The sequence below is a fragment of the Molossus molossus genome, unplaced genomic scaffold (assembly GCF_014108415.1).
Source record: "Molossus molossus isolate mMolMol1 unplaced genomic scaffold, mMolMol1.p scaffold_m16_p_15, whole genome shotgun sequence".
NCBI lineage: Eukaryota > Metazoa > Chordata > Mammalia > Chiroptera > Molossidae > Molossus > Molossus molossus.
Window position 1 is genome coordinate 31186814 of NW_023425350.1, and position 27076 is coordinate 31213889.

General features: G+C 44.9%; 1 protein-coding gene across 3 annotated transcripts in view; it reads left to right on the top strand.

The window, feature by feature from the left end:
• Positions 1 to 729: 729 nt before the first annotated feature.
• PRKCE (protein kinase C epsilon) overlaps positions 730 to 27076 on the top strand; it is a 483491-nt gene continuing 457144 nt past the window's right edge. The window contains exons 1-2 of one of the 3 annotated variants that reach the window (XM_036262554.1): positions 730 to 1017; positions 1216 to 1758. In XM_036262554.1, the coding sequence (XP_036118447.1) occupies positions 1411 to 1758 (348 nt within the window). In that variant the 5' untranslated portion in view covers positions 730 to 1017; positions 1216 to 1410. Of the gene's footprint in view, positions 1759 to 27076 lie in introns of all 3 variants that reach the window. The other 2 variants (XM_036262555.1, XM_036262556.1) reach the window with 2 other exon arrangements.

A 27076-nucleotide genomic window follows, 5' to 3' on the forward strand; every position in this document is an offset into this window, starting at 1 on the left:
GACAGGCCGGCCGCCCTCTCCCTCAGCAGCCCCAGGGAGGCAGGGCTGGGGGAGGGTCCCACGTCTTCTCCCACCCGCGGTTCCACAGCATTTGCTGGCCGCAGAGCCCGGAGAAGATGCGCGGCCCGCTCGTCTCCGGCGGGGAGCACAGACCAGTTATCCACAGCATGCAGCACCCGCACCCCGGGCCCCAATGCCGCCACTCCCCGGGGTCCCGCGCGGATCCCTGCATGGCTCCCCCGCCTGCCGCCACGACCCAGGCAGGCTCGCCCGCTCTTCCTCGTCCTCTCCTCGGCTCACTTTTCCCGAATTGCTCCCCCAACCGGCAAAACTTTCTATTTCCCTAAACACAGGAGCGCGCGCGCGCGCGTGCCCGCACACACACACACACACACACACACACACACACTCACTCATTCTGACGTCTTTTGCGCATTTCCTGCATTAGAGGGAGGGAGACGCGCTCGCACACCGACGGAGGGAGAAGGAACCCGGGGGAGAGCGCGCGGGCGGCGAGCGAGCGGCAGCCGAGAGCCGGGACGGGGAGAGCGCGGCGGGCGGGCTGGCGCCGGCGCCCAGGAGGTGGGGCCGCGCCGAGTCGCAGTCCCGGCCCCGCCGCCGCGCTGCGCACCGCCGGGTGCCGGCCTGCGCCCCGAGCCGGAGCAGCGGCCACCCCGACTCCGAGCCCGCGCGGATGTGAGATTCCGGGCTCCTGGCGCCTCCCGATCGCCGACTGCGGCGCGGCGCTGCTTCGCCCAAGAGGCGGCGGCCAGGCTGGCTGTGGGGCTTGTGGATTTTTAAAATTTGGCTCCGAGGAGGACCATTTCCTCTAGACATGCATCCCTCCGGATAGACTGAACATCCCTCGGTCCATCCCCCGCCCCGCGCGGTCAGAGGCGGGCGCTGGGTGTGTGAAGAGGATCCGGGTTGAAATCTGCGCCCCCGGTTCTCGTCTCCGCCCCACCGCCCCCTCGCTCTCCCGGAGTCAAAATTTCCCGGGGATTATGTTTCGGAAAGGTAGGTAAGCGCCGGGCGCGGCGCCCGCTTCCCGCAGCCCGGACCCAGAGAGCCAGCGAGGCGGCGAGACAGCCCCCGCGGCGGGCAGCGGAGCCACCCGCTCCTCTCTTCTGGAGGTGCTGCTGGTGGTAGGGGGGGAGAGACTTGCCTCAAGCGCGGACGTCCCCCAGCTCTCCCCCCCTCCCTGTTTTCCGTTAGGAACCCGGCGAGGAAATACATGCACTCACTGAGAATCGCCCGCGCCAGGGCGCAACGCTACAAGGTGTAGGCAGAGTGTGGGGTGGGGCGAAAGGGGACTCAGGAGTCCCTGTGGCTCGGAGCGCCGGGCGTCGGTTCTTCATCCTGCCCCCGGGGCGGACGGAGTGACCCCGGCCCCCATTCCCCGCCCCGACCATGGTAGTGTTCAATGGCCTTCTTAAGATTAAAATCTGCGAGGCTGTGAGCTTGAAGCCCACAGCCTGGTCGCTGCGCCATGCAGTGGGACTCCGGCCACAGACTTTCCTTCTGGACCCCTACATTGCCCTCAACGTGGACGATTCGCGCATCGGCCAAACGGCCACCAAGCAGAAGACCAACAGCCCGGCCTGGCACGACGAGTTCGTCACCGATGTGTGCAACGGGCGCAAGATCGAGCTGGCCGTCTTCCACGATGCCCCCATCGGCTACGACGACTTCGTGGCCAACTGCACCATCCAGTTTGAGGAGCTACTGCAGAACGGGAGCCGCCACTTCGAGGACTGGGTGAGTCGGGCGCCTCCCAGTCCAGGAGCCCAGCTGTGGAGTCCGGGGTTTCGGTGGTGGTGGAGGAGACTCGCGGCCTCGGCATTGGTAGTAGGGTGCGGGGACTTAACTGTCATCTGGAGTGTATGTGTATACCTAAGTCTCAGTTACCTTGGAGAAGCACACCTGACATTGTAGTTGGGGAGAGGTACGCATTGGGGTAAGGAAGATGAGACTTGGAAAGAGGGTCTGGCTCCCTGCCCCCTTCCTCCCCCCCCTCCCCCCCAGAACAGCGGGTACTACAGGGAACTCGCAGGCTGGGAGAGCCTTGAGTCTCCAGTGCTTGAAGGTTGGCGGAGAACCCCGCGCCTTCTACAGGCGCTGCGTGGTGGGCTGGCTGTGCGTGATTGTGTGTGTGTGGGTTCCTCTGTCCTTGGAGAGACACGTGGAGCCTTACACTGAAGGCTTCTGCAAATCCTGGCTTTGTCCTGCGTAGGGGAGTGAGGAGCTGTTTTATTTTCCCCTCAGGGAGGAAGCTAGCTTGTTTCTATTCTGTTGCCTGGTGGTTAGCTCATCTTCTGACATACATGGAGAAAAATGTGTTCTCCTCTAGGATGTCCCCTCTAGGGTCCAAGAAACATCAGCCCTGCTTGTTTTGCCCAATGCATTGTCCATCCATCCAGAATGAGTGTTGTGTTTTAAAAAATGGTTCTGCTTGTGAGTTATTAGAAATCAGTGCTTTGAAATCTACTTATAGTCTTTCTCTGTTTTGATTTTCAAAATACTGTGTGATGAGATACCATTTCTAAGTTTGAGATTGAGTTAATTGATTACATTGTCAAAATATTAGGGAGTTGGAAATAGGCCTTGTCCATGTACTATTAGCCAAATACATTCAACCTTGGCACCCAGAGAAGTAGGGAGAAGCAACCTTGTTTTAGCTGTTCTTGGAGGGATGGTGTTAAATGAGGAAATAGATTTCTATATTTTTAGACTTGTTACCTGTTTCCACCAAGGGCAGGTGTGGCTCTGGGTATGTATGTTTTCAGCATTCTTTGGTCTACATGAAAAGAAAGGTATCTGCTTCTGGTGAAGAGATGTAGAGAAATCACCTTCTAGTTGTTGAGAACAATTAACTCCATGATTATTCTAGGGTTAGAGGTTATATATGAATCATCTTGGCATACCACCTTACATAGTTTTTCAAGGTGGTGGAGTTTTAGGGGGAAATCAGCTCAGGGCTGGGATGAGGTCTGCCCAAAACCAAGGTTATGGGGCTTGCAAGGAAGCTCCAACACACCACACCAAGTACAACCCTGACTGATTTGTGACTTACACTTTGGGAAGCAGAATGCAGTGCCATTCCCTTCCACCAGTGTCCCTTATCTATGCCTCCCTCCCAACACCAGAGTTCCCACTCATTCCCCATGTCCTTTCCATACATGACTGTTAGTCCTTTTACTCATGAAAGTAGTATGTAGTCTGAGGGGAAGCTGAAGGGATAACTAACTTCAGAGCCCGACTTTAACACTAAAAATGATGGTTTTGAAGTTACTGTTGTTATTTTAGAATAGGAAGGAGAACAAACCTATGAGTATGCTCTGGAGGAGACAGAGCCTTTTGTTGTGTATGCAGACTGGGAGGTTGGACAGGAGGCAGAGAGCTGGAGGATGAACAGCAGGTCTGCTTTTACCCAGAAAACAGATCTTGGTTGGATGGAGAGGTGTCTGAGTGCCTCTGTTATTTTTTTCTGGGGCCCACCCAAACCCTGGGCACATGAGGGCACCGTTCCCACTTCTGAGCTCTTCCAGTGAAGCATGCAGTGGCCGCTAGTCTGCTTGGTTATCATTCTCTCAGCTTCTCAAATTCACGTTGGATTTGGCCCTAGACCAGATCACCTAGTACACAGGCAAGTTTTATCGACAAGGACATTGTGTCCCAGAGAAGCTAAGTAGGTATCCGAGGTAACATGACAGGCAAAGGGGGGGGGGGGGGTTCGGAGGTAAGGCCCATACCTCCTATTGCTCACTGCTTGCCTGGTGGAGAACTGAGCCCCCAGGCCTCCCAGTCTGTTCTCCCTGCAGATACATATGCTGTGCCCCTGAACATTTTTATTGTGCCTGATAATTTAAAGTGCTTTCAAAATCATTATCTCATTATCTCTTTTGCCTTATAGCAAGTGTGAATTAAGTATGACAGGTATTAGACAAATTAAAAATACTCGAGATACAGAAAGGCTAAAGTCATAGGATAATGAATCAAGAAGTGGAGCTGGTTCTTTTTGCTCATCTAGTCTTGTTTTCACTAGAGGAGGCCGTGGCCACTCTGGTTCCTCCAGCCTGAGGGTGGGTGTGCATCAGCAGAGGAGATTGGCCCTTGGAATCAGAGACAAGTTGCACGTGGGCTGGGTAAGGTCACCTTTTCCATTCCTGCCAGCCAGGGCACAACTACAGAATCACACTTTTGGGGAGAATTCCCAGGGCTCAGGCGACACCCTCTCTCAGGTGTGGCTAAGAACGCTGGCCTGAGGTAAGGAGCTGTGGAGGGCATGAAACTGCTTCTCTCACTGCTGGGGAACATTTCATTCAATGGCACAGTGAATTCACGTGTATTCGTAGAGTTCCGGTTTGGTGCTCAGATTCAACCAGGGAAGTTTAGCACTCTAACCCAGAGGTAAAAGAGACCATGAGTGACTTCAAGGGGCTGCCATTTCACTAGGGCAACAATAATAACTAGATACAGGTGGACACTTAAGTAGCAATTAGGTTCTAAAGCAATTAGGAATATTTGAAAGAGTTTGGAAAGGGAGTAGGCTAGGAGAGCTGGAAGATTCTGGAGAGTTCCTGGAAGGAGGCATGCACTGGGTGTGAAATGTGGGTAGCATTTAAAGATGTATTTACAAGGGGAGGCAGTGTTTCATGGGCATGGACACAGCTGGAGTAAAAGCAGAGGATGCCTGTGGTCAGGCTGGAGAAGCATGGCTGAAAGTGAGGGTGCCTTTCAGACAGGAGCAGGCAGGATCACATTTCCTAAATTTAAGACTTATCATCTGGGTACTGCTGGTGCTGTTATTTACTTAATAGTTTTCAAGATTGATTCTTTTACTTTCCACTTGAGCCCCAGTATTAGTGAAATCACAGGTTTGGATACTGTAGTTATCATTTTTCTTCATTCACATTAAAATAAACACATGGCCTCTAAAATAAAAAGAAAAGTTCATCTCAGGTGCCTCTTAAAATCATTCGTGATATGGGGGACACATTTTGGAAACACTAGAGTAGGAGAGAGTTTAGAAAACTGAGGTGGATTTCAAAATGTTTAAAAGCCAGGCTGAGATCATTATTCTCCAAATAATGAGAGACGTATCAGTTTTGATGACAAAGGGGGGTTTTTAAGGGAAAGCTTATTACAGAGACTGGGAAGACTTCACTTGTGCTTTAAGCAGAATCCAATTAAACACTGTTGCAATAGCTTGGTTTTCCAAGAACGAGATAATAACGCTATTCAGACTTAGATGTGCCTAAGAATCACTAAGGATAAGGTGTGAAAAATACAGATCCTCCTGCCCACCTTCAGAGCTTTTCATTCTGTGGTTTAGGATTTTAAGGTCCTCATTTTTAAAAAACTGTCCTCAAAGTTTGGACCAGACCATGCTTTGAGAAACACTGGGCCAGAATAGCTCCAGGTAATTAATGTATCAAGATTTTGTACAGAGATGCTCTGAAATTTTCTAATAGATCTTTGTGAGTCCTAAAGCAGTAATTATCAGCATAACTGTGTACACGAGAAATATGGGGATTCATGTTAGAACCAGAGGCTGGATGGAGGAGCTGTATTTGCATTCAGGACAGACCGTGGGGAGTGGAGTAGATGGCGGAGAGGGTAGATGGAGCACGCAGCTGCCAGCTGGCCGGTCCCCTTCACACTCAGGAGTTTGCTCTGTGGTTTTAGTAGTCTATAGACATCTATATACCGAGCTTTGTTTCCCATCCTCCCACACCCTGGTACCACCCCTGCCTCTGAAGACATCTTTGATTTGGGTCACTCCCTTGCTTCATCCTGTAGAAGAGGTACTCGGGTGCTCATGATACAGTGGTAATGCCAACGTCATCTTTGTTGTTGTTGTTGTTCATTCTCACCCGAGGATATTTTCCCATTGATTTTTAGATAGAGTGGAAGGCAGGGAGGGAGGGAGAGAGAGAGAGAAACATTGATGTGAGAGAGACCCATCTATTGGCTGCCTCCTGTAGGACCCCAACCAGGGCCAGGATGGAACCTGCAAACCAGGCACGTGCCCTTGACTGGGAATCGAACCCAAGACCCTTTGGTCCTCAGGCTGACGTTCTAACGGTTGAGCCAAACCGGCCAGGGCCAAAGTAATCTTTTGAGAGGTGGTTCAGCAGAACACTTAAGGGCAGAGCTCTGGAGCCAGGATGTGTAGGTTTGAATCCCATCAATCACTTTTGTGACCTTGAGTGAACTATTTAACCTGTGCTTCCATTTTTCCCTCTGTAAAAAGTGGATGATAGCAAAAGCACCTAGCTATAATAAAATGAAGTCATTGTGGGTAAAAGGAGTCAATACCTGTAAAGTGTATTGGCCAATGCTTGATCCGTAGTAAGGGCTCAATGAATGCTTTAATGCCTGCGCCTACTATTATGTCCCCTAAACCTCCCATGGGGCTGACCCTAGAGCCGATTCTTTACTGCGATGATTATTCTACAGAACCCCAAGAAGCCAGCTCTACATAGTCTCTGAAGTATTTCGCATCAGTAGGGTCATCTCATTTGACAAGGATTGAGACACTAAAATTTCTGTTTTCGTATTTCCAATCTAGCCCATTGTCAGGGCTCTCAAAATACCCGACCCTGCTCACCCTGGGAGATTGGCCTACACCCTGTTTGCTAAAGTTGGGCTCTGGGGCCGGTTACCCTTTGGCCCCAGAATTCCTTGGGGGAGACTCTTACAGTGCAAAGGCCAAGGAAAGGCCCTTCTTGTTTTAGATGCTAATGCCCTGGGGTGAAGCCTGAGGACACTGGTTGTGATTAAACAAGCCCCTGCTGAGTGTCATCCTGATGGTGACCTGAGCACACCTACTGCCCAGAGCTGCATCTCTATCTTCAGGATTTTTGTAGGGAAATCTTAGAGGATCTGTGAAAATCTCCATCATTATTTCAATAGACTGAGGCGGGCGGCGTCTGGGAAGGGGGTGTGGAAGGACTGAGAATGATCCCTGTGCCCTTGTTATGTACCCAAAGCCTGAATTTGTCCCCCAGCAGCCGAGGTCCCATGGATCTCTTGCTGTTCTACTCCCTCTCGACTCTTAAAACACAAATCTTCTAATGAAATACTGTTCCCTTTGGTACATAAGTGGTTGTTTAACTGTGACCCTAAGGGTTAGTTCTGGCCCCAGCGCTATCACTGCTGAAGGCGTTGGGGCCCCGAAGTGAAAGGGGCTCCTGGGCAGTCAGGCCTGTCTGTCTGCCCTGTTTCTCCTGTGTGTTTCTGACCAGCAGCCAATTTAGAGAGTACGTGAGGCCCTCAGTTCCCTGGCTCCTCCGTGGGCCCCTTCCCTGGAATCTGAGTTCAAACCACAGGATGCTTCTAACACTCACTGGTTGTGTGCCTTTGGGCATGTGACTTAACCTGTTTCTGTAATCTATGATAAACCTATTCATTCATCTCTAATGTGGGAATATAATAGGTCTTACCTCTTAGGGTAGTTGTGAGAAATAAGGGAATCTATGTAAAGCTCTCAGCAAAGGACCAGGCTGTAATGCATTCTAACAACGTTATTAACATTTGAAGAGTTGTGTGTATGTATTCATAATTTTAGAATCTTAAATCAACATAGATCCAGTGAAAGATATTCTTCTCGATTTGAGAATGTATTTACAAGCAAAGTCTCACATAGTCTACAAATAAATTTAATTTAGTTACACTTAACATTACAATTACTTGAAATGAGGTTGTTTTGGGAAGTCTAGGAGTTGTGGCCACTGTAGTCAAAGGTTAATTTATTTATTGAAGCATATGAGTAATTGGAAATAGGGGTATTCAGGAGCTGCTGTTTTGGTTTCACCATACTAATTTCATCTAGTTTCATGGATTTAAATATACTCTCAATGCTGTTGACTCTCAATTCCTAATTCCAGCCCATACCTGCCCTTGAACTTCTGAACTCATACATGTGATTGCCTTCTTGGCATTGCCATTTGATTTTGTAAAGGGCATTGACAACTTAGTTATGTCTGAAACTGTGCACCTGATTTCCCCCTTCCTGATCTAAGCCTCTCCTAGTTTTCCCGTCTGAAGAAATGACAACCCCGTCCTTCCAGTTGTCCGGGCTGGAAACTGTGGGAAGCCATTTTTGACACCTCATATTCAGTCCATCAGCAACATCTGTTGTCTCTACTTTCAAAATGTGTCTCAGATCTGATCATCTTTCTGACACCACTCTGGCCCAAGTCCCTATCGTCTCACATCTGGATTATTTCAACAGCCTCTCCTAACTGGTTCACCCAACTTAGTCAGGTCATGTCCCTCTGCCCGCAGATCCCTCAGGGTAAAAACCCAAGTCCTGGTAATCTACACGGCTCACACGGTCAGGCATCCTGTCAGGAACTCTCTGACCCCATTGCCTATTACTCCTTACCTTGTTCACTCCTCTCCCAAACACACTGACCCGCTGACACCCCTTAAAAATATTCACCACCTTCCTGCCTCAGTCTTTGCACTTGCTAAGTCATCTTTCTAATGTTCCTTTCCCAGATACCCTCATGGCTTAAGTCTTTACCAAATGTTACTTCCACAATGAAGCCTTTTCTGGCAGTCCTTTCTAAAATTTTACCCTCTCCTTGACACCTTACATGCTCCTTTCCTGCTTTATTTTGCTCTTTAGCTCTTATATCTTTTTCTTATTTATCTGTATTGTCTATATCTAACACCAGAATAGGGATTCCATGAATACAGAGGTGTTTGTCCACAGTTGTATTCCTGGCACCCAAAACAGTTTCTGGCACAAGGTTGAATGAACTAATGAATTTCATTACACGGACGTGAATTCCCTGGCACCTACTGTGCTGGATCTCAGGGGGCTTGGTAAAAACAGACGTTGTGTCTGGTATTCTCCTGCCGTCAAGGAGCTTACAGGCTGGTTGGAAACCCAGGAGGTAAGCAGTCTAGTGAATTCCATAAACAGTCTTTCTGTACAGTTGAAAGAAGGAAGAAGAAAAGGATATTTTACTTTATGAAAATCTGTGTGATCCGTGACGACGTTTTGATGAGGGAATGCTGTATTATTCCCCATGTGGCGGTTTCTAAGCTGAAACATCTCCCTCAAGCCTGAGGTTCTAAAAGTAGGAATCATATACCCTCCAGGGGCCCAGGGCCCACGCAGGATGCTGGGATGAGGGGAGAAGGAAAAGGTCCACTGTCCTTCTTTTGCAGAGTTTAAACTAAATTTTAAATTCTCATAAGGGCGTTAGATACAAAACCCCTTGAAGTTGGCAGCAGCAACAAATGAAATTTTAAATTCCAGTGCCTGAACTCTCAGCGTTCACCGAGGCACATGCAGACGAAGCTTCCGGGGGCTTCACTTAGATGAAAAGAACTCCAGAGCAGGCCTTCAGTATTTAACATAAATAAAAGCTACACTTGGCGCAACATTATATTTCTCTGCAAGTTCCTCTGGTTATATACGGGCTTGTTAAGTAATTACAATCTATTATAATGCTAATCAGCAGGACTGCACCTGTTTGAAATATAGTTTCTGGCAGAACCCATGTGAAGTGGCTAAAAGTCTACTGGGAGAACCAAGATGACAGGAACACACCATTGTCATTGCAGCTTCTAAACAGAGTGGAAAACTGCAGAGGGAATTTGATTGAGCTCCGTAATCTCACGTCTGGAAGGGAGAGAGCACAAGCCTAGTACCAAACCCAAGTGCAGAAGGCAGGGTCTCCCTTGCCTCCACCTCCTCCTGCCCCCTCTCTCTCACCTGGAAGTCTCAGAGAGCTAGTTTTTAAGATAGTGGAAAAGTCACCTTTATTTGCCACCAAGGAGTAAACGTGTTGAACTAATGATCTCAAGAAGCAGATCAGAGTAAAAATGTAATCAGGCTCAAGAGAGTTTAGAAAAATCATGGTGGGTGAATCTATAATTCCTTATTGAGGAAAAAAAAATCGTCTTTGATTTTGCATATGTTTTTCCTGAACAGAGTTGCTTGTTTTTCAGACTACAGCATCTTTTGGTGTTGGTTGCCTTTCCCCAGCCAGATGTAAGCATCTGTGAGCAGGAAATATGTCCCTCCCCGCCCCCAAGTGGCTTGCCAATCAGAGTATGAGCCACTCAGGAAATCTGTGTAACCTACTCACTTATCAGTTGGTTGAATAAAAGCCTGCCCCTTCGGGATCTATCTTTTAGAAGCTTAAATAGCCAGAATTCTTTAATCAGACGTGGATTCTGCTCTTCTTAGAAGTTCACCTGGTATAGTCTGAAAAAGAGGTGGTGGATGCCTTTAAAGATTCCAACCAGTGGACAAAGTGATGTATTCACTCATTGTCCCAGCCATGTTTTTATCCATTCAGCAAATATTTATTGAACACCTTATTTGCCAGGCACCATGCCAGGAGCTGATCCCTGCTATCATGGAGTATGTAATTTCATAGGAGACACAATATGAATCCAGGAATGACATAAATATACTGGTGTGCAAACTTACAGCTAAGAAGTAGAGCTCATCACAAGCCTTTCAGAGTTGGGCCCACCTAGACCTCACCTCTTCAGGGTTGGATAATATTTTTTTTCCCCATGAAAAATTTCGAATGGGGAGTCAGGTGACTTCTATTAATTGGTGGTGCTGGACCTTAGATTCCATATGAGTTAGCATAGTCTGATGCTCTCTAAGGACTCTCTTCATAGGGATCCTGACTTGGTTGTCTGCATTTTGGGTCTTGACTTTGCTCAGTCTAGCACTTGATAATATTTCATCTTTATTGTTCTCCATGAAACTAAGTCTTGTCTTCCCTGAGAAAGTGCCAGCTTCTGCTTTTGTTCCTTTCTTACCTTTCTGCATTGTTGTGATCAAAATCACAAAGCAATTTTTGATGCTTGCTTCTTGACCTAGTAGTGTTCAAGACCCACAAAAATACATTTATTTTAAAATGGAGTCCTCTCTCTGGATCACTGAGCCACTAAAAGGAGAGTCTGAAAACTGACAAACAAGCAAGCAGAATTTCTAGAATGCAGGGACTCCGAGTCTATATCTCTACTTTCTGGACTGATGATTATCTAAACCATTTTAGCAGCTCAGAGAATCATCAATCAGCCAGTGAAGCTGGAACATGTTACCGACTAGTGTTTGCCAGAGTATCTTCCCCTTGCTGTGATCAAAGAGGTTGGGAAATGTTACACTTAAATGCACATTAGTATATTAAAGTCTCCAAGATGGCCCGTAGCAAAGGGACTTGTACCTCCCTGTATGTAACCACACATTTCTATGATGAAGATATTATCACAGCCCGGCCTGCGTGGCTCAGTAGATTGAGCATCATCCTATGGATTGAGAGGTCCCGGTTTGATTCCCAGTCAGGGCATGTGTCCTGGTTTCAGGCTGCATCCCCGGTAGGGGGCGTGCAGGAGGCAGCCGATCAATGTTTGTCTCTCACATCGGCTTCTATCTCTCTCTCCCTAAACAATCAATTAAAAAAAGATATTATCACAGAATGCTCGTATTTGTGAAAAAATGATTAGCACCAAAGAACTGTGTTTTGTGGACATGTTTTGAAAAACATAATTACATAAAAGAAGGAATGGACCCTCCTCAAGTGGGCCACCTGGGGATTCAACAGTAACACCTATTTATGAAACAGTGAAGGTGAAGAACTGGGAATTCACAAGAGAGGGCATTCATAAGGGTTCTAACAGTTAGCAAAGGCTCTGGTAGGATTTTGAGCCAGGTCTTTCATAAAATGGAATCCGAATAGACAGGGAAGTGAGCCCCTCTAAATTGGAAGAAGAGCATACAAAATGTTGGACAAGCAGTTTTTTTTTCAGTTGGTTTTATTAACCCTCACCCAAGGACATGCTTATTGATTTTAGGGAGAGGGGAAGAAGGGGGTTGTAGAGAGAGAGAGAGAAACATCAACGTGAGAGAGAAACAGATTGGTTGCCTCTCCTACGTGCCCTGACTGGGGATCAAACCCACAACCTAGGTATGTGCCCTGACCGGGAATCAAATGCACACTTTCTCAGTGCGCAGGACAACGCTCCAACCAACTCAGCCACACAGGTCAGAGCTGGACAAGCAGTTTTAGCATTATGGGTTATGAGGGCAGTCAGCAAACCAATGAGATTAAATTAGGAATGCAATCCAAAAATAATTGCTTCATTGAAAACACACACAAAACAAAACAAAACAAAACAACACAAAAATAACAAGCTATCCAAAGAAAGGGAACTGTGGATAGAATGGATATTCATTTATTAATCTCTTCATCCATCTAGCCAGCCAGCCAGCCACTAGCCAGCCAACCATTCAACAAATATATGTTGAATACTTGCTGTGTTCTATGAATTTTGCTTGGGGCAAAGTGTTGAACACAATCCCTCATGATATACTAAACTTTTGGTTTTCAAGGAAATCTATCCTGAGGGCTAGCCTCAATGTCCCATGCTATATTTCCAGTTAATTTCCTTTTGTTTATTTTTGATAGGATTGATAGAGGGGAAGAATAGCTTTGTAGCATCCTTCATGTAATTGAGTGGTAGCTTGTCCAAATTCATGAATCTTAAAAAAATACTGTGGGTTTGGAGTCAGTCAGTCCTGGGTTGAATTCCAGTTTTATCAGTTTGGGCTGAATGATATTGGGCAAGTTATTTAACTTATCTGTGTCAGTCTCATCCTGATGCTATCTTGTAGAATTATTGTAATAATAGATGAAACATGTAAAAGTGCCTGGCTTCTAGCAAATTCTTAATAAATGGTCATTTATTATCAGCAAATACCTGAAATTAATATTCATTATTAGATACAGGTAAAATTGTGCTTCCATCTGAAGATTTTGTTTAGTAATCACCAGCTGAGGAATTTTGAGCAAAACCTTTACCCATCCCTACTTCCCTCTCTCTCTGAGATAAGCTAGCCACAGGAAACAGGAATTCAGGGTCTGCTGAGTTCCAAGTGTGCAGAACTAGAATGCTACACTTGGCCCTTCTTAGTTGGCCCCTGGGATGGGAGTTTAGATGCACATGAATTACCTGCCCTGGAGCTGGCTTTGGTGCTAGTGCGTTTTTATTTATTTTTAGGGAAAGAGAGAGGGAGAGATAGAACCCTTCCCCCTGCCACACTGGGAATTGAGCCTGCAACCTGGGCATGTGCCCTGACTAGGAATTGAACCAGCGACCTCCTGGTGCATGGGTCGATGCTCAACCACTGAGCCACACTAGTCGGGCCCCCTCTTGCGTGTTTAAAAGCAGAGGCAATGTTGCGTGTTGACCTGAACATCACCTGCATTACCTAATGAGTCTAATGTGGTAACTGAGCTTTGAGGCTTTTTTACACCCATTTTGCTGTGGTCCCCGGGACTTCTTTTTCCTTCCTTGTGTCTCTTACACAAGCCCAGTCCCTGATGTGCTGCTCATTGATTGCACTGTTGTTCCAGCCCAAGTGTCCGCAGCGCACAGAGGTGCTCCATTGAGAGAGCAGGACTTTGCTTTTGACCAGGGCATCAGAATTGCTAAGGAGTAGCAAGAATGGAAGACTAGCCCACCTCCTGAAAAAAAATGCTGTGTGCTCTTGGGATCATCTTTGTCCCTCCGTGGGAAGAGGAGGGAATTTTGCAGTCACTTTAAAATGGAAGGCTTAGCCTCATGTTAAAATAATTCCCCCATTAGCCAAAAGTAGGGAATATGCTTTTTGATCAGGGACCCCTTTTAAGAGCCCCTAGAATAAGGTTTGAAGTTCAGACCACCCATTGGCTTGTTATGTGCCACAGGACCCCGCAGCTCCTCCTGTTTTCCATGGTGACTGTCGGGGCTCTAGTCACGGATAGTGCACCTGGCTGGTTAAAACATGTATTTTTCACTTTGAAAAAGGCTTTCTCACTTAAGTCCAGGTGTCTGAGTACTAATTCATAATGACAGCTTTAGGATTGGCTTTCATTTCTTTATTAGTCTGGTTTCCTGGAATCCAGGAGTCTGTGCAAGAGTTGTGCAATGGCACCCCATACCCTCTGGGGTGCTCAGAGCCAACAGTTGTCTCCTCCCACCCCCAGTGGCTGATGGGACAGAGTCTAGCCTCATCATCCCACCAGACATTCAGGGCCCTGCATGCCCCTCCCTCATTTTCTGATAAGTGGATCCCACCTGGTATGTGCTAGGAGCCTCCTCCACAGGGCTTGTTTCTGTCCTCCACCTGCTTTTTCTCTGTGCTCTGATCCCACATGTTCATAATCCTGACAAACTCTCACTACCCAGTCAGGACCCCTCCTCCATGGGCCATCATTCCTAGAACTCACCTCAGCTCTTCTGGCTCTTGGAATCCTGGTAACATTTGTGATTTGTGTCCTTCATTTAAAATTATTGATGTCTAGTGTTGACGACTGGGTACTCTCTGTCTCTGTACTGCAGGGACAGGAGAGGTCCTGAGAGTGACAACGCATGTCGTTGTGTGCTTACTCCCAGCATGTTGCCTTGCATGCAATGGATGCTAGATTGCTTAAATAAATTTTAACATTAAATTATAGTATTTAATATAATATTTACCTAAATAATAGATGTTCTTTAGGTGTTTGTTCTGGGGTGTTCTCCTTTCTCCCCTTCTTCCCATGACAGAGAAGAATGTAATGTTTTAAATATCACACACCCACAGACATGCACACACATGCATCTGTACTTACTTTAAAAAAGAAAAAGGCAAGGGAGGGTGCGGACATATGGGGAGGACTTTCATCTCTTACTTCAGCATTATTTTTAAAAAGTAGTTAACTACTGTTCAAAGGAGTTTTACACTTATAGAAATGCTTAGCAGGAAGCACAGAGTTCACGTACACCCCCTCCCCAAACACATTTCCCCCTATTATTATATACATACATATTTGACTTTAAAAGTAAGGGTTGGGGGAGATGCAGCTTAGCCGCTGCACATTGAAACAGATGGCATCATGGCATCATGATTAAATGCAAAGCTTTAAGTTGGACGGAGGCGGGTTCTAATTCTAATTCACACCCGAACCAGCAGTGCACGCTTTTGACCAACTGTGTAACCTCTCTGAAGCCTTCATTTCTCCATCGGTAAAACAAGGTCAGTAATATCTGATTGTTTGGAACAAACAATAAAATGCATAGAACGTACTTATAAGAGTTCTTGTCACCGATAAGCACACAAAACATGTTAGCTATATTACTATAATTCTATTGAAAAAATAAACTGTAGATTGTGTGGTTTGGAAAATGATTATGTTTGTTACATTGTCAAAGTCCATTTGATTTGATTCTGTGTGTCTGAGGGTTGCTTGGGGCTGGGGGTTGCTTGTCGTCTGAGGGGCGTGCCTGGGATAGAAGGTAGTTCTCATGGCAATGAGTTACGCAGGAAATGACTGTGGTTTGCCCAGTTTGTATATGCTGTCTGCATTCAACATTTACATATAGGCCAGTATATATTCACAATGCCCTGCGTTCACAGTTTGCTGGTTTATTCTTTATCAATTCAGCTCCACCACTAATGAACGGTGTATGATCTGGGGGAAAAAATTTAACCTCTCTGAACTTCAGTTTCCTCAGTTGTAAAATGGGACTAGTTATATTGACTCTGCTTACCTCACTGCGTTGTGAGACTCATTTAGCATAGCCCTGAAAAATGAAACATGTCATGCAATGCAAGTAGTAATTATGAACCACTTTGGGATTTGGGGAGGAAGATGGCATTTTCATCCAAAGTTTACAGATGGGAAAATAGAGGATAGAAGTTGTCCCCTGGTAGGGACCAGATGGCACTCAGATCTTACTTCCTTAAGTCCCTAATAACACTGAGCAGCATTTGCGTGTCTTAGCCAAACAGTTGGCCCCCCTATCATGTTGTCGGGACTGAAGGTTTAAAATTGATCTTCGAGCTTTGTTTCTAGGAAACTGGAGTCTTAGAAGCCCACCCCCGTGTGCAAGAAAACACATCCCTCTCTGCTTCCTTATCCTTTCTTGGCTCTTAAAATTTTTTTCTTTATCACTGCTTATCATATGACTGTGCACAGACAACTGTAAAGCCAACTATTTTAGGGGGAAAAGGGAGGAAGACAGATAAGACAGTGATTCAGAAACAAGCAGGAAAATGGAGTCATGTGGCTGTTCCCCGTGGGTGGGATGTACAGTAGTTTCGTAGGCTGAGACAGCCTCCTGAGCGCCTGGAGAGTGAATGAGACCCATCTGGGGAATGTGTTTCAAAGCCTATTCCTGTGCTGGGAGAGAATCAGAGCCCAGACGGAGCCTCCTGCACAAGGTTCCCTGGGGCTGTGCTCCCGCCCTCGGGCTAGGGCCCTGCTCTGTGCCTGGGGCCATGCCAGGGCCAGTGGGGGCTCTAAAGGGGAGGTCATGGTACCTGCTCCCTGGAATATCAAAAGGGAGAAAATACCCACTTGAAAAGATTGATCACATCAGTCTCAGAGTGAGAGGTAACTGGGTCCTGTCCTAACCTATTGGTGGAAAAATATAAATTAGTGAAGGTTTTTTTTTTGGGAGACAACTTGGCAGGTAGTATGTGTAAAAAACAAAATATATAGAAACAGGATATAATCAAGATAATGTATATACTGTAATCAATTACATATTGTTATCTACCTACCTACCTACCCATCTACCTACCTCACTAGTACTGTTTAAGATCCAGACAGCAGCTTGATTCTGGTGGTTGACCAGGTGGCCCTGTAGATGCCCACACACTATAAGGCTGCTGTGTGCCTTTGGTAATGGGATTGGGATTTTAGGCAAGAGAGCATAATTTGACCCTTTCCAAATTTAAATTGCTAAAAACTTTTAGAATTCTTCTTGCCCTGGCCAGTGTGGCTCAGTTGGTTGGAGCGTCATCCCATACACCAAAATGTGGCGGGTTTAATTCCCCATCAGGGCACATGTCCAGGTTGCAGGATCAATCCCCAGTCGGGGTGAGTGTAGGAGGCAACTGATCAATGTTTCTCTCTCAGATCAATGTTTCTCTCTCTTCCTCCCTTACTTGCTCTGAAAAAACAAAATCAATAAAAAAAATAAAAAGAATTGTACTCTAGTTTTTGTAGACGATCTACAAAAAGAGGAGAAAGACATGAGAAAAGAGAATACAAGCACATCTTGACTAGTTTTTCAAACTATAGTCAGGATCCATCAGTTGAGGTGGTAAAATCAATTCATTGGATCTCAAACAGCAATTTAAAATATGGAAATAGAATGGAACAACATGAAAATGATCAGAATACATTGCATGCAGTAGGGGTAAATACAGGATGTGGCAAAAGTGAGTTTACAGTTGTGAGTATGCAAAACAGAGTCTATTCTTTTATTATTATTTATTAATTATTGAATTATTTTTCCATATGAACAACTGTAAGCCTACTTTTGCCCCACCCTGTATTGCTTTATAAAGCTTCTGCTTTAGTTTTATTTATACGACTATTACTTATATGATGGTCTTTATTCTTCCTGTGGGTTTCAGTAAAAATAAAAATGTTTGAGAAACATTGACTTAGAACACGAGTTCTAATTTCATGGACTTTTATTGAGTACCAGTAAAATAAATATAAGAAAGTCAAGAAGATACAGGCTTCTCTGCACTCAACAAGCTTCCCATTTGCCTACCCAAACAATTCCATAAAGGCAGATATGTTAAGATTGCCCAGGGAAAAGTTGTTAAAGGCTTTGTGGAGGAGGTGGCTTTTTTTTTTTTTTTTTTATCCTCACCCGAGGACATTTTTGCAGGGAGGGAGAGAGAGGAAGAGAGAGAGAGAGAAACATCGATGTGAAGGGACACATCGAGTGGTTGCCACCCGCACGACCAACCAGGGCCGGGGACAAACTGCAACCGAGGTACATGCCCTTAGCGGGAACCGAACCCGGGTCTCTCTGTACCGCAGGCCGACGCTCTAACTGCTGAGCCAAACTGGCCAGGGTGAGGAGGTGGCTTTTGAGGAATGAGTAGGATAGACTGGTTTCGGAAAACCTGCCCGACTGCTCCTCAGTGAACAAGTCCATAACAATGCAGGCTGCAGAAGTAACCTGATGAACCGAAATACTTAAGTTCTTCAAGAGCCCCCATGTCCAGAAACCCCTGCAAAGAGCGTTCAGTAGCAGAGAGTGGTACATCAGGATTCTTGGGTTGAACCGCCAGAAATTCAAGGTTAGAGACCTTTGATTCATGGTGGGTTTCTCCAGCACTGGCTACATTTCAGTCAGCTCAAGACGGTTTTGGACTTTTTGATCAGGAATGTGAGGCTTTGGAAAATAATGTGTTTTGACCTCATCCCTCATGGGATTGAACAATGTTAAATACATTTATTAAAAAATCTGTAGCTTTTCTCTTGATTCTCTCATTAAACTTATATGGTAGTGAATATATGTTTTACCTCTTAATTTGACATTTGAAAACAACAGACACAGGGAAGCTAAATGATGAGTTGGGAGCAGAGATGAACGAGCATCTGCATCTCTCGGTTTTTAGGACCGAGCTGGTACCTGCACATGTACAGGTATGTGGTCTTCCAAACAGAGTCCAGGAGCCCCAGGGTGTGTGGTCCAGAAGCTACTGATGTCAGTACTGTTATTACACGTAATACCATTATATATTTATATATTTAAACTCTATTCAAAAGGCATCAAATGAATTAAAATTTCTTCCTGCCTTACTCGTTCCCTCCCTTTTATTTTCTCTTTTGCTCTTAGGGATGATCAGGTGGGGAAAGGTCCATGAAACATTTTTCCTCCAGTTGAAAGAATAGAAAAATAGCTATCAACATATTCATTAAATTCTTATGTATAGATGGAAAAATGTAAGAGCTCAGAACTTAAGTGATTTGAACAAAGTAAAAAATTCAGTTCAGACAGAGGAACTATGAGAAAATGGTTTTTCTGATTCCTAGTAAGGTACTTGTATGGCTATACCACTGATCCAACCACCATCCACCTACCACACTGCCATCGTCTCTCGTCATTCATCCATCCTGTTGATTGGTCATAAGTTCATGCCAATACTTTGTGTCCAGAACTTTCACTAAGGCTGATTCTTTATGTTTATGTTTTCGGTCTTCTCTTTAGTTATTGACTGAGGTTGGGGCAGTTGATCAGACCACTTTTTGGGCTGACAGAAGTTGAAACTTGTCTGTTTGGTTAAGATAGCCATTTGTCTGCCTCTCAGGGGTTGGTCTTTACTTGTCAAAGGGATGGTAAAAACCATGATAAGGAATAATTCTTTTTTTTTTTTTTAAAGAAAATATTCCCCTTTTTGCTCCCCTTATTTCCAGAACTCTCTAGAGTGTCAGGATTCATATACTTTGTAATTCAGCTTACTGTAATAGTAAGATCCTTCCTTTTAAGTTGGAGTAGGGTTTCCCAAAATGTGTTTTGCAGAACAAAAGAAGTTAATAGGTCATATACACTCAAAAAAGGAATGCAATAATCATGTAGATTTGGGAACAGTGGATTAGATAAAGCTAAACATTTCTTGCAGGACTTCTCAGAGCCTTTAATATGCTAATTTCCATTAGTCTCCAGTATGGCAATTGAGTGAATAGAGTTCCTGAACACATTTGATTATGCAACACTGTTTTGGGGACAGTGCTTATATCTCTTAAACTGATTTGGGAAGTACTATCTGAGAATCTGGTGCCTACTATTTAAAGCAGATACTACATGTTTAGTTAGGGCTGTTGACCAAGGGAGACTAGTATGTGGCAGGAAAGGATCATTATTATTTTTCTTAATTTTTTTTAACATTAAGGCCAAACCTTGTTTTTAAAAGTAGGATCCCAAGTGTTGTGTATAGGCATTTGACTCTAAAGAAAGGAGAGAAGCTTAGCTGGGCAAATATTTTTATATGAGAATAGGAAGGCAAATCGGGCCCTCATTAGCAGGATTCTGTAAATGCTGTTCTAGTGGTTCCTCCTTGTCTTCAGCCAGTGACATTTATAAAGCAGTAGCAGTGCTAATGGTGTGGTTCATACAGAATACATGGGCTGTGGCCGTGGGCGCCTGGCTCTTCCTCCTTCCTGCGCCAGGTCAGGCTGAATATTAGCTAAGTGCAATTTAATTCTTGCTTCTTCTCGTCAGAAATCATGTGCTACTTGGTTGTTGCTACCAATCAACTCTATTGTAAATGTATACTTTAATATTTCATTCCCTGTGTTTATCAGAAAAGATGGTGAAAAGCTCCTTGCAGAGATCTGAGTGTGATCATTGGGGCTGATTTGCAGCAAAACAACATCACGGAGGTCTAGACTGATTTCAGGTTTTTGCGCCCTTGAGACCCCCCCCCCCCATTGAGCCTGGGGCCCAGTTAGGGTTCTCAGTTCCTCGTTTACAATGATGTATGTCTGTCTATCTATCTATCTATCTATCTATCTATCTATCTATCTATCTATCTATCTATTTATCTATCTATCTATCTATGATATAATATAGTGAGTTATTCAGGTTGCCATTTTAGAAGAGTGATGTAGAGGAAGCAGTCCTTCACCCAGAGGGTGACATCTCTACCTCTGGAATTTTCAGATGTCAGTGACAGGTTAAGATGAGTCTTTTGGTCAAGAGGAATCTTTCAGACCAGGTACTCACTTGTGACCAGGCTGTTACTGAGCCCATGCCCTTTGTCAAGGGCTAGAGGCTTCATGTAAACCTTCCACAGGAGGTCAGGTGGAAGGTTCAGCTCACCTACGTTGAATAAACATATTTCTTGATCACTTCCCATTTGAAAAGCTTGTCTCCCCCTCTGTGAAGGATGAGTGCTTTTCCACTTTAAAGGAAAAACAGGCTATAAATTACTGAGGCATTTTATGGCACTGTCTAAAGCATAGATTGGAAGCCAAGGAAAAATAAAACTCCAGCTTCTTTATGGAAAGTCAAATGCAAAAGAGAGATTACTTCCTGAGAAGAGGGGGCACTGCCCGAGGGCGTGTGGGGCGAGGAGGCTGCAGACACTCCTGGTGCCCTCGAGGAGTCTAGGAAAACTCTGGGCCTCATCCTGATGAACTTGACCTCAAAGTGAAGCGGGCAGCTGAAAGGTTTGTCTGGAAAGTGGTTGAGAGAAGTGATTATTTTTGGTAACAAGATTTTTATGTTTGAATTATGCCTTAATGCATTTCTTAATTTCCATTTGCCCCAGCAAGGCTAAGATTTCCTCATGTCATCCATATACCTGATGCCAATCTGATGCTGGTTAAATGTTGAGGGAAAGGAAGGGGCGAGGTGGGATTTTTCTGAGACTGGCTAGCCAGGGACAAATCCTGGGGACTGGACTTTATCATAAGTTACAAACAGAGCAGTCCAGAACGTTGTATGTTGCAAAACAAAATAGGACCAGCATGAGAAAACCCTTTGTAGACATGCGTGAAGCAGTCTCCTTTCCAGAATATGTTTACTCGGACCAGGAAGGCTCAGGGATCCCCATAGCATCTAACTCAAGCCTTCAGCTCCTCTCAGCTCCCTTTTTCCTACGGTGAATAAACACGATGCTGTTGTTAAGTCTTCGCTTTCATTCAGCCTTACTCAGGAGCACTGGGTTATTGTGACCAGTTTGGGTAAACACAGTCATTTCACTGTGTTATCATTTTAGAATTGGAGTGAATCTAGATGATTCATAACAGTTGCATATAATAAATTCTCCTGCTATTGGCTAATTTTAAACCAGTTGGACAAGTTTAAGGTCCATGTGGTTTGGGGGAAATTCAGTGGTGCGTGTCCTGGTTTGGTTGCTCCTTCTTTCCCTCCAGCCTTGCTCCTTTTCAGCGTGCTGGGCTACTTGGCACGGCGATCTTTCATCGTCTTAGGTGGGGAGGAGGGATGGATGGGGAGGGGCCGGGCCGACCATCATGCAAGAAGGGTTCAGGCCTCTGCTTGTCAGCAGGTACCCCTTAAAATTCCCAGGCATCTTGGGAAGTTGGCCTTCAGCGCAGAGGGCCCAGGCGGGAGGCTACCCTGCCCCAGGAAACCTCCAGCTGCCAGCATGGGGAGGAGAGGGGCAAACTCTAGCAGTGGGAATAAGAGTATCACAGAATTTTGCTTCTTTTGCTCAAAGTCTCTGCCTCCACTCCAGGCTCTGTCGTGAGAAGCTTTAGCCTCTCCGTGTTGATTTTCTGCCTTGGCTCTATAATCATGGTGGTTAATGGATGCTGGCTGTTGATTTTTGTTTTTTCTTTTTTTTGAGAGGTGATTAATTACCAGAGTTGGGAGATCTTCTGGGCCATGGGAAGTTCAGGGAGCCCCAAGATGGCTACACTGGAGGGGGACCATTCCTGGAGTTATTCCAGTCTGAGGAGTGGCCCCTCCTCCCCACTGGCTTCTTCTCCACTAGATGTTCAGCTCTGTTGACAGTTCATCGCTCACCAGGGCAGGTTCCCCCAGCAACCTGCTTTCTGATCATTGTTTGCCTCACAAGGCGGGTGTTAGTGATTGAAGTGTTGCTCTGCGAAAGAGATTTTTAGAAAACCAAAACAAGTGCAATAAAACCATTTAAATCTGTTCCGAAACATTTTAATAATGTCTTAAAAGACACAGAGCCTTTTCCTTACTAACACATGCAGTTCGGAATGCCGCCGATAAGGATCATCTTTTGACGTTAAGAGGCAAAACTAAGTTCAAGGCTGGAGTGTGGCTAGAGAAAAGGGTGTTTCTGTTTGGAATAAATTGTGACCCACACACCGAAGGAAGCCAGGAAGCGACACCCATGCGTGCGGATACCGTGCCTGCCTTTTCCATTCTCCCCCAGACACACACATCACCCTTGTGATGAAAGGTGGTAAGGAAGAGGCTAGTGAAAAGCTCACTGCAGGTTCTCAGGAGGCACGAGTCAAGGCAATACAAGCTCACTCTTCTGTGTCAGTCACTGCTGGTTGTCGAAGGAAGGTGGTATCAACCATCTCCATCCTTTCCTTTTTTCTGTCTAATTTCTAGAGCATTCATGCATTCATTCAACAAGTCTTTAGGGAGCCCCTGCCATGTGCCAGGCATCAAGCTAGGACCTGGGGATATAACAAGGAACATGGTAGATACATACCCTGACATCAGATTACTTATACCTAAATTGGGGGACAAATGAGCAAATGAATAATTTTTACATAGTATGAAAAGTCTGTGATGTATGTCATGGGTGCACTTAAAAGGGGCCCCAACCTAGACATGTGGGGTTAGGGGAGGCTTTGGGGAGAAGGTGACATTTAGCAGAGACCTGAAAGCAGAGACTGGAAATAGTTTAATATGACTGCATTGTGAAGTGGGGTGGTGGGTGGGAATGAGTTGGAGGCTTGGGAAAGAGTAGGATTATTTTTTTGTCAGCTGATGTCATCCTTCCTTCCTTTTTGCCCCTCCCCTCCCCCCATCACCCCTCCTTCCCTCCCTCCCTGTCCCCTCCTTCCCTTTCTGTCTTCCTTTCATCCTTAAGATGTAATCCTGGGGTGTGAGGGGCCACCTCGGGCATTTAGCGCTTTGTGAGTCAGGGCTCTATTCGGAGGTAACGGGAGCCAGTGAAAGCTTTTTAAACTGAGAAACAGCCTGATCAGATTTGAATTTTATCACCTGGGAGAATGGATTAGAGATAGATTTTAAAATTAGGGAACTGTTGTACTTAGCAGGTTAGAGATGCTGGTGACTTGAGGTGGGAAATCAGCAGGGCTGGTGGCGACGGGAGAAGTGAAGCAGGCAGTGGGCTGAATGTAGGGGTGAAGATGGGTTGAATGTTGGGGTGAGGATGGGTTGAATGTAGGGGTGAGGATGGCTAGAATCTAAGATCAATACCAGGTTTCTGACTTGAGCAATGAGGTGCTGTTTACTGACATGGGCAATACAGAGGAACAGGTGTCTTTATGGGTACTGGGGTCCTTGATGGCTGCTATAGATCTGCTTTGGGGAATTCTTTTTTGGAATAGAAAGAGCTGTTTAAGGTGGGGAGCAGTGAGCACAATTGAAAGGTGAATTATGGCCCTGGCCAGTTTGGCTCAGCGGTTAGAGCGTCCACCTGCGGTCCGGAGAGACCGGGTTCGGTTCCCGCTAAGGACATGTACCTCGGTTGCAGTTTGTCCCCGGCTCTGGTTGGTCGTGCGGGTGGCAGCCACTCGATGTGTCCCCTTTCACATCAATGTTTCCCTCTCTCTCTCTTCCTCTCTCTCCCTCCCACTCTGTCTGTACAAAAAATGGAAAAATGTCCTCGGGTGAGGATAAAAAATAAGAAAGGTGAATTATGTGAGGGAAGGTGTGAAGCGATAGTGAGAACCAGAATGAGCACATCAATAGCTTTTCCTGCCTTTTCTCTGCCCCTACAATGCAAATATTAACCTTTAGAAATCTTTGAGAACCTAAACAAGTTGGTGGTTCATCTACTAATCCAAAGGAGAAGCTGTGTTTCTTTGTTGTAACAAGGCAGTTTCTACCTACTTGGATTTCTGTCTTCCTCGTCTAGTTCTTTATGGTTTTCTTGGGTTGTGTGCGTATGTGAGTTCTTCATATTGAAACTTTGGACTTTTTTTTTCTTCACCTTTAATATTCTATCTGTGTTCAAATGTGTTCAGAATATACAACATACAATTGACTCCTAAACAACATGGGTGTTAGCGGCGCCACATTTAACATGTACTCCGTGTATAACAATTGATTCCCCAAAAACTTAACTGCTAATAGCCTATTGTTGACCAGAAGCCTACCGATACCATAGTCAATTAACTTATTTTTGTAAGTTGTATGTATTATTTACTATATTCTTACTATACAGTATGCTACAGAGAAGAAAATGTTATTCATAAAATTATTAGGAGAAAATATATTTACAGTACTGTATTTATTGAAACAAATCTGTGTTATAAGTGGACCCATGCAGTTCAAACCCATGATGTTCAAAGGTCAACTGTAGTTCCTTTGAATTATATAATGCAAAATGTTCTTAAAATGTCTTTCTTTTAAATTATAAAAAGAAACCAAAGTAAAGATTTTTAATTGTACTTTGACATTTGTTACTAGTATGATGTATAATTTCGGTAACGTTAGTGAGGGATCAGGTTTTAGGCATTTCTCCAACGTTGTTACATTCTGCAGGTTGCAAATGTTTGTAACAGCTATCACTAGGTAAAATACGCATGTGCTAGTCAAGGTGACCAGTTGTTTCTAAAGTTCTTTCTAATTTTAAAGGCACAGAATGAACTTGGGTAAATCAGAGTGTTGAAACAAGGTGGGGAAATTTTATAGATGACAAGTTACAAGGCAAAGAAGTCTATATTAATGGAAATTTAGAAGGAACTCTTCTTTCAAGATAATTAAATTATTTACTGGCCCGGCCCGTGTGGCTCAGTGGTTGAGCCATGGCCCATGCACCAAGAGGTCGCCAGTTCGATTCCTAGTCAGGGCACACGCCCAGGTTGTGGGCCCGATCCCTAGTGGGGGGCGTGCAGGAGGTGGAGGCAGCCAGTTGATGTTCTTTCTCATCAATGTTTTCATCTCTCTTTCCCTCTCCCTTCCTTTCTCTCTAAAATCAATAACAAAAAAAAAGTTAAAAAAAATATTTTTATTTATTTATTTTTTACCTTCACCCGAGGACATTTTTTTTGCATTTATCTTCAGATTGAGTGGGAGGGAGAGAGGGAGGAAGAGAGAGAGAAAAACATTGATGTGAGAGAGACACATCAAGTGGTTGCCACCCACATGACTCCAACCGGGGCCGGGGACAAACTGCAATTAAGGTACGTGCCCTTAGCGGGAACCGAAGCCGGAACTCTCTGGTCCATGGGCCTGGTCTGTGGGCCGATGCTCCAACAGCTGAGCCATATTGGCCAGAGCAAAAAATATAAAATGAAATAGAATTATTTACTGCCCAGAAATTTATCCTGGAATTTTCTCTGAGCTTAAGCTCAACCTCAGCAGACCCTGAGATTTCACAAATACATTATATTTTTTAAATTTCAGAAATCATGAGAAGAGGACTGTATCTGTGGGCATTTGTGAAAGTTAATAGAAGTGCAAAGAAAGAGATACATATTTCAATTGTTTTGGTTCTGTTCGCATTCCATTGTCTCATTATCAATGAGGTTCATCCTCGATGAGGCCTGGACAAGTGGAAAGTTTCTCATTTTGAAGTTGAGTTGTTTTTTGAATTGGTTACTCAAAAGAAAGCCTTACATTGGTTTTGAAAGACAAAACATGTCATTGTTCTTTTCACTAATGCCTAACTTCTACATGGCTGACTGGATATTGTTCAAATTTTCCAAAAGAAAAAAAAAAAGAGAGAGAGAGAGAAACACCCTTATTTTGGATCAGAAGCTAGTCATGGAAAATTTCATCCTGAAAGGATAATTTTTCATAAATATGCAAGCAGTAAATGGCAATGTGGCTACAATAGACTCTGCCCTTGGACAGTCTCTTGTTGTAAACACTGAGCTGCAGGCACACATATTAGGTCCAAAAACACAACATAATATTGGAAGCCTAATTATGCATTTCCACTGGGATGGAGACTTTCCCTTTAAGACCCACATTGCCACAGGCTCTTGCTTCGTCTTTATTCCACATTAATTCATACATTTTTACATCATGTCTACTATATGAAAGGTGGTGTTGCTAGAAAAATTCTGCCCTTAGCATTTGCAATCCATTCGGGAAAATAAAGTGCACATATATTACAATCTAAGTCTGTTTGTAATAAGTGCCAAGTATGTGATGCAGACAGGAAGTATTGTAGATCTAAGAAGGTCAAGCTCATGGGTATATGGGCTGTAATAGTCGTGAAGTCCTCTTGGGAGAAGTGGAACTTGAGTGATGGGTTGAGAGATGTGGAAAACTTACACAAAGAAGCGGTGTGGTGAGCTGGTGACACCAAAAGCAGGCAGCCTGGAGCCTGTGAGCTGACTGACTCTGTAGGTGCTCTGACCTTCCTCCATCTGGGCTCCCGCCGGCCAGGACAGAGGGCTGGCTTGGCTCAGCTTTTCCAGGTCTGACCAGAGGACTATGCAACATGAAAGTCAAGTCCGCTTTGAGCAAAGGGCATGAGAAGTCTATTTTCCAAATCTAGGTTGTATCTGTTTCTAGGCTTTTACTGCATACCATGAGACCTGAGAAGAAATTTAGCATCTCTTTGAGTTAATGGAGTTTGGCGATTGTAAACACTGAGAGAGAG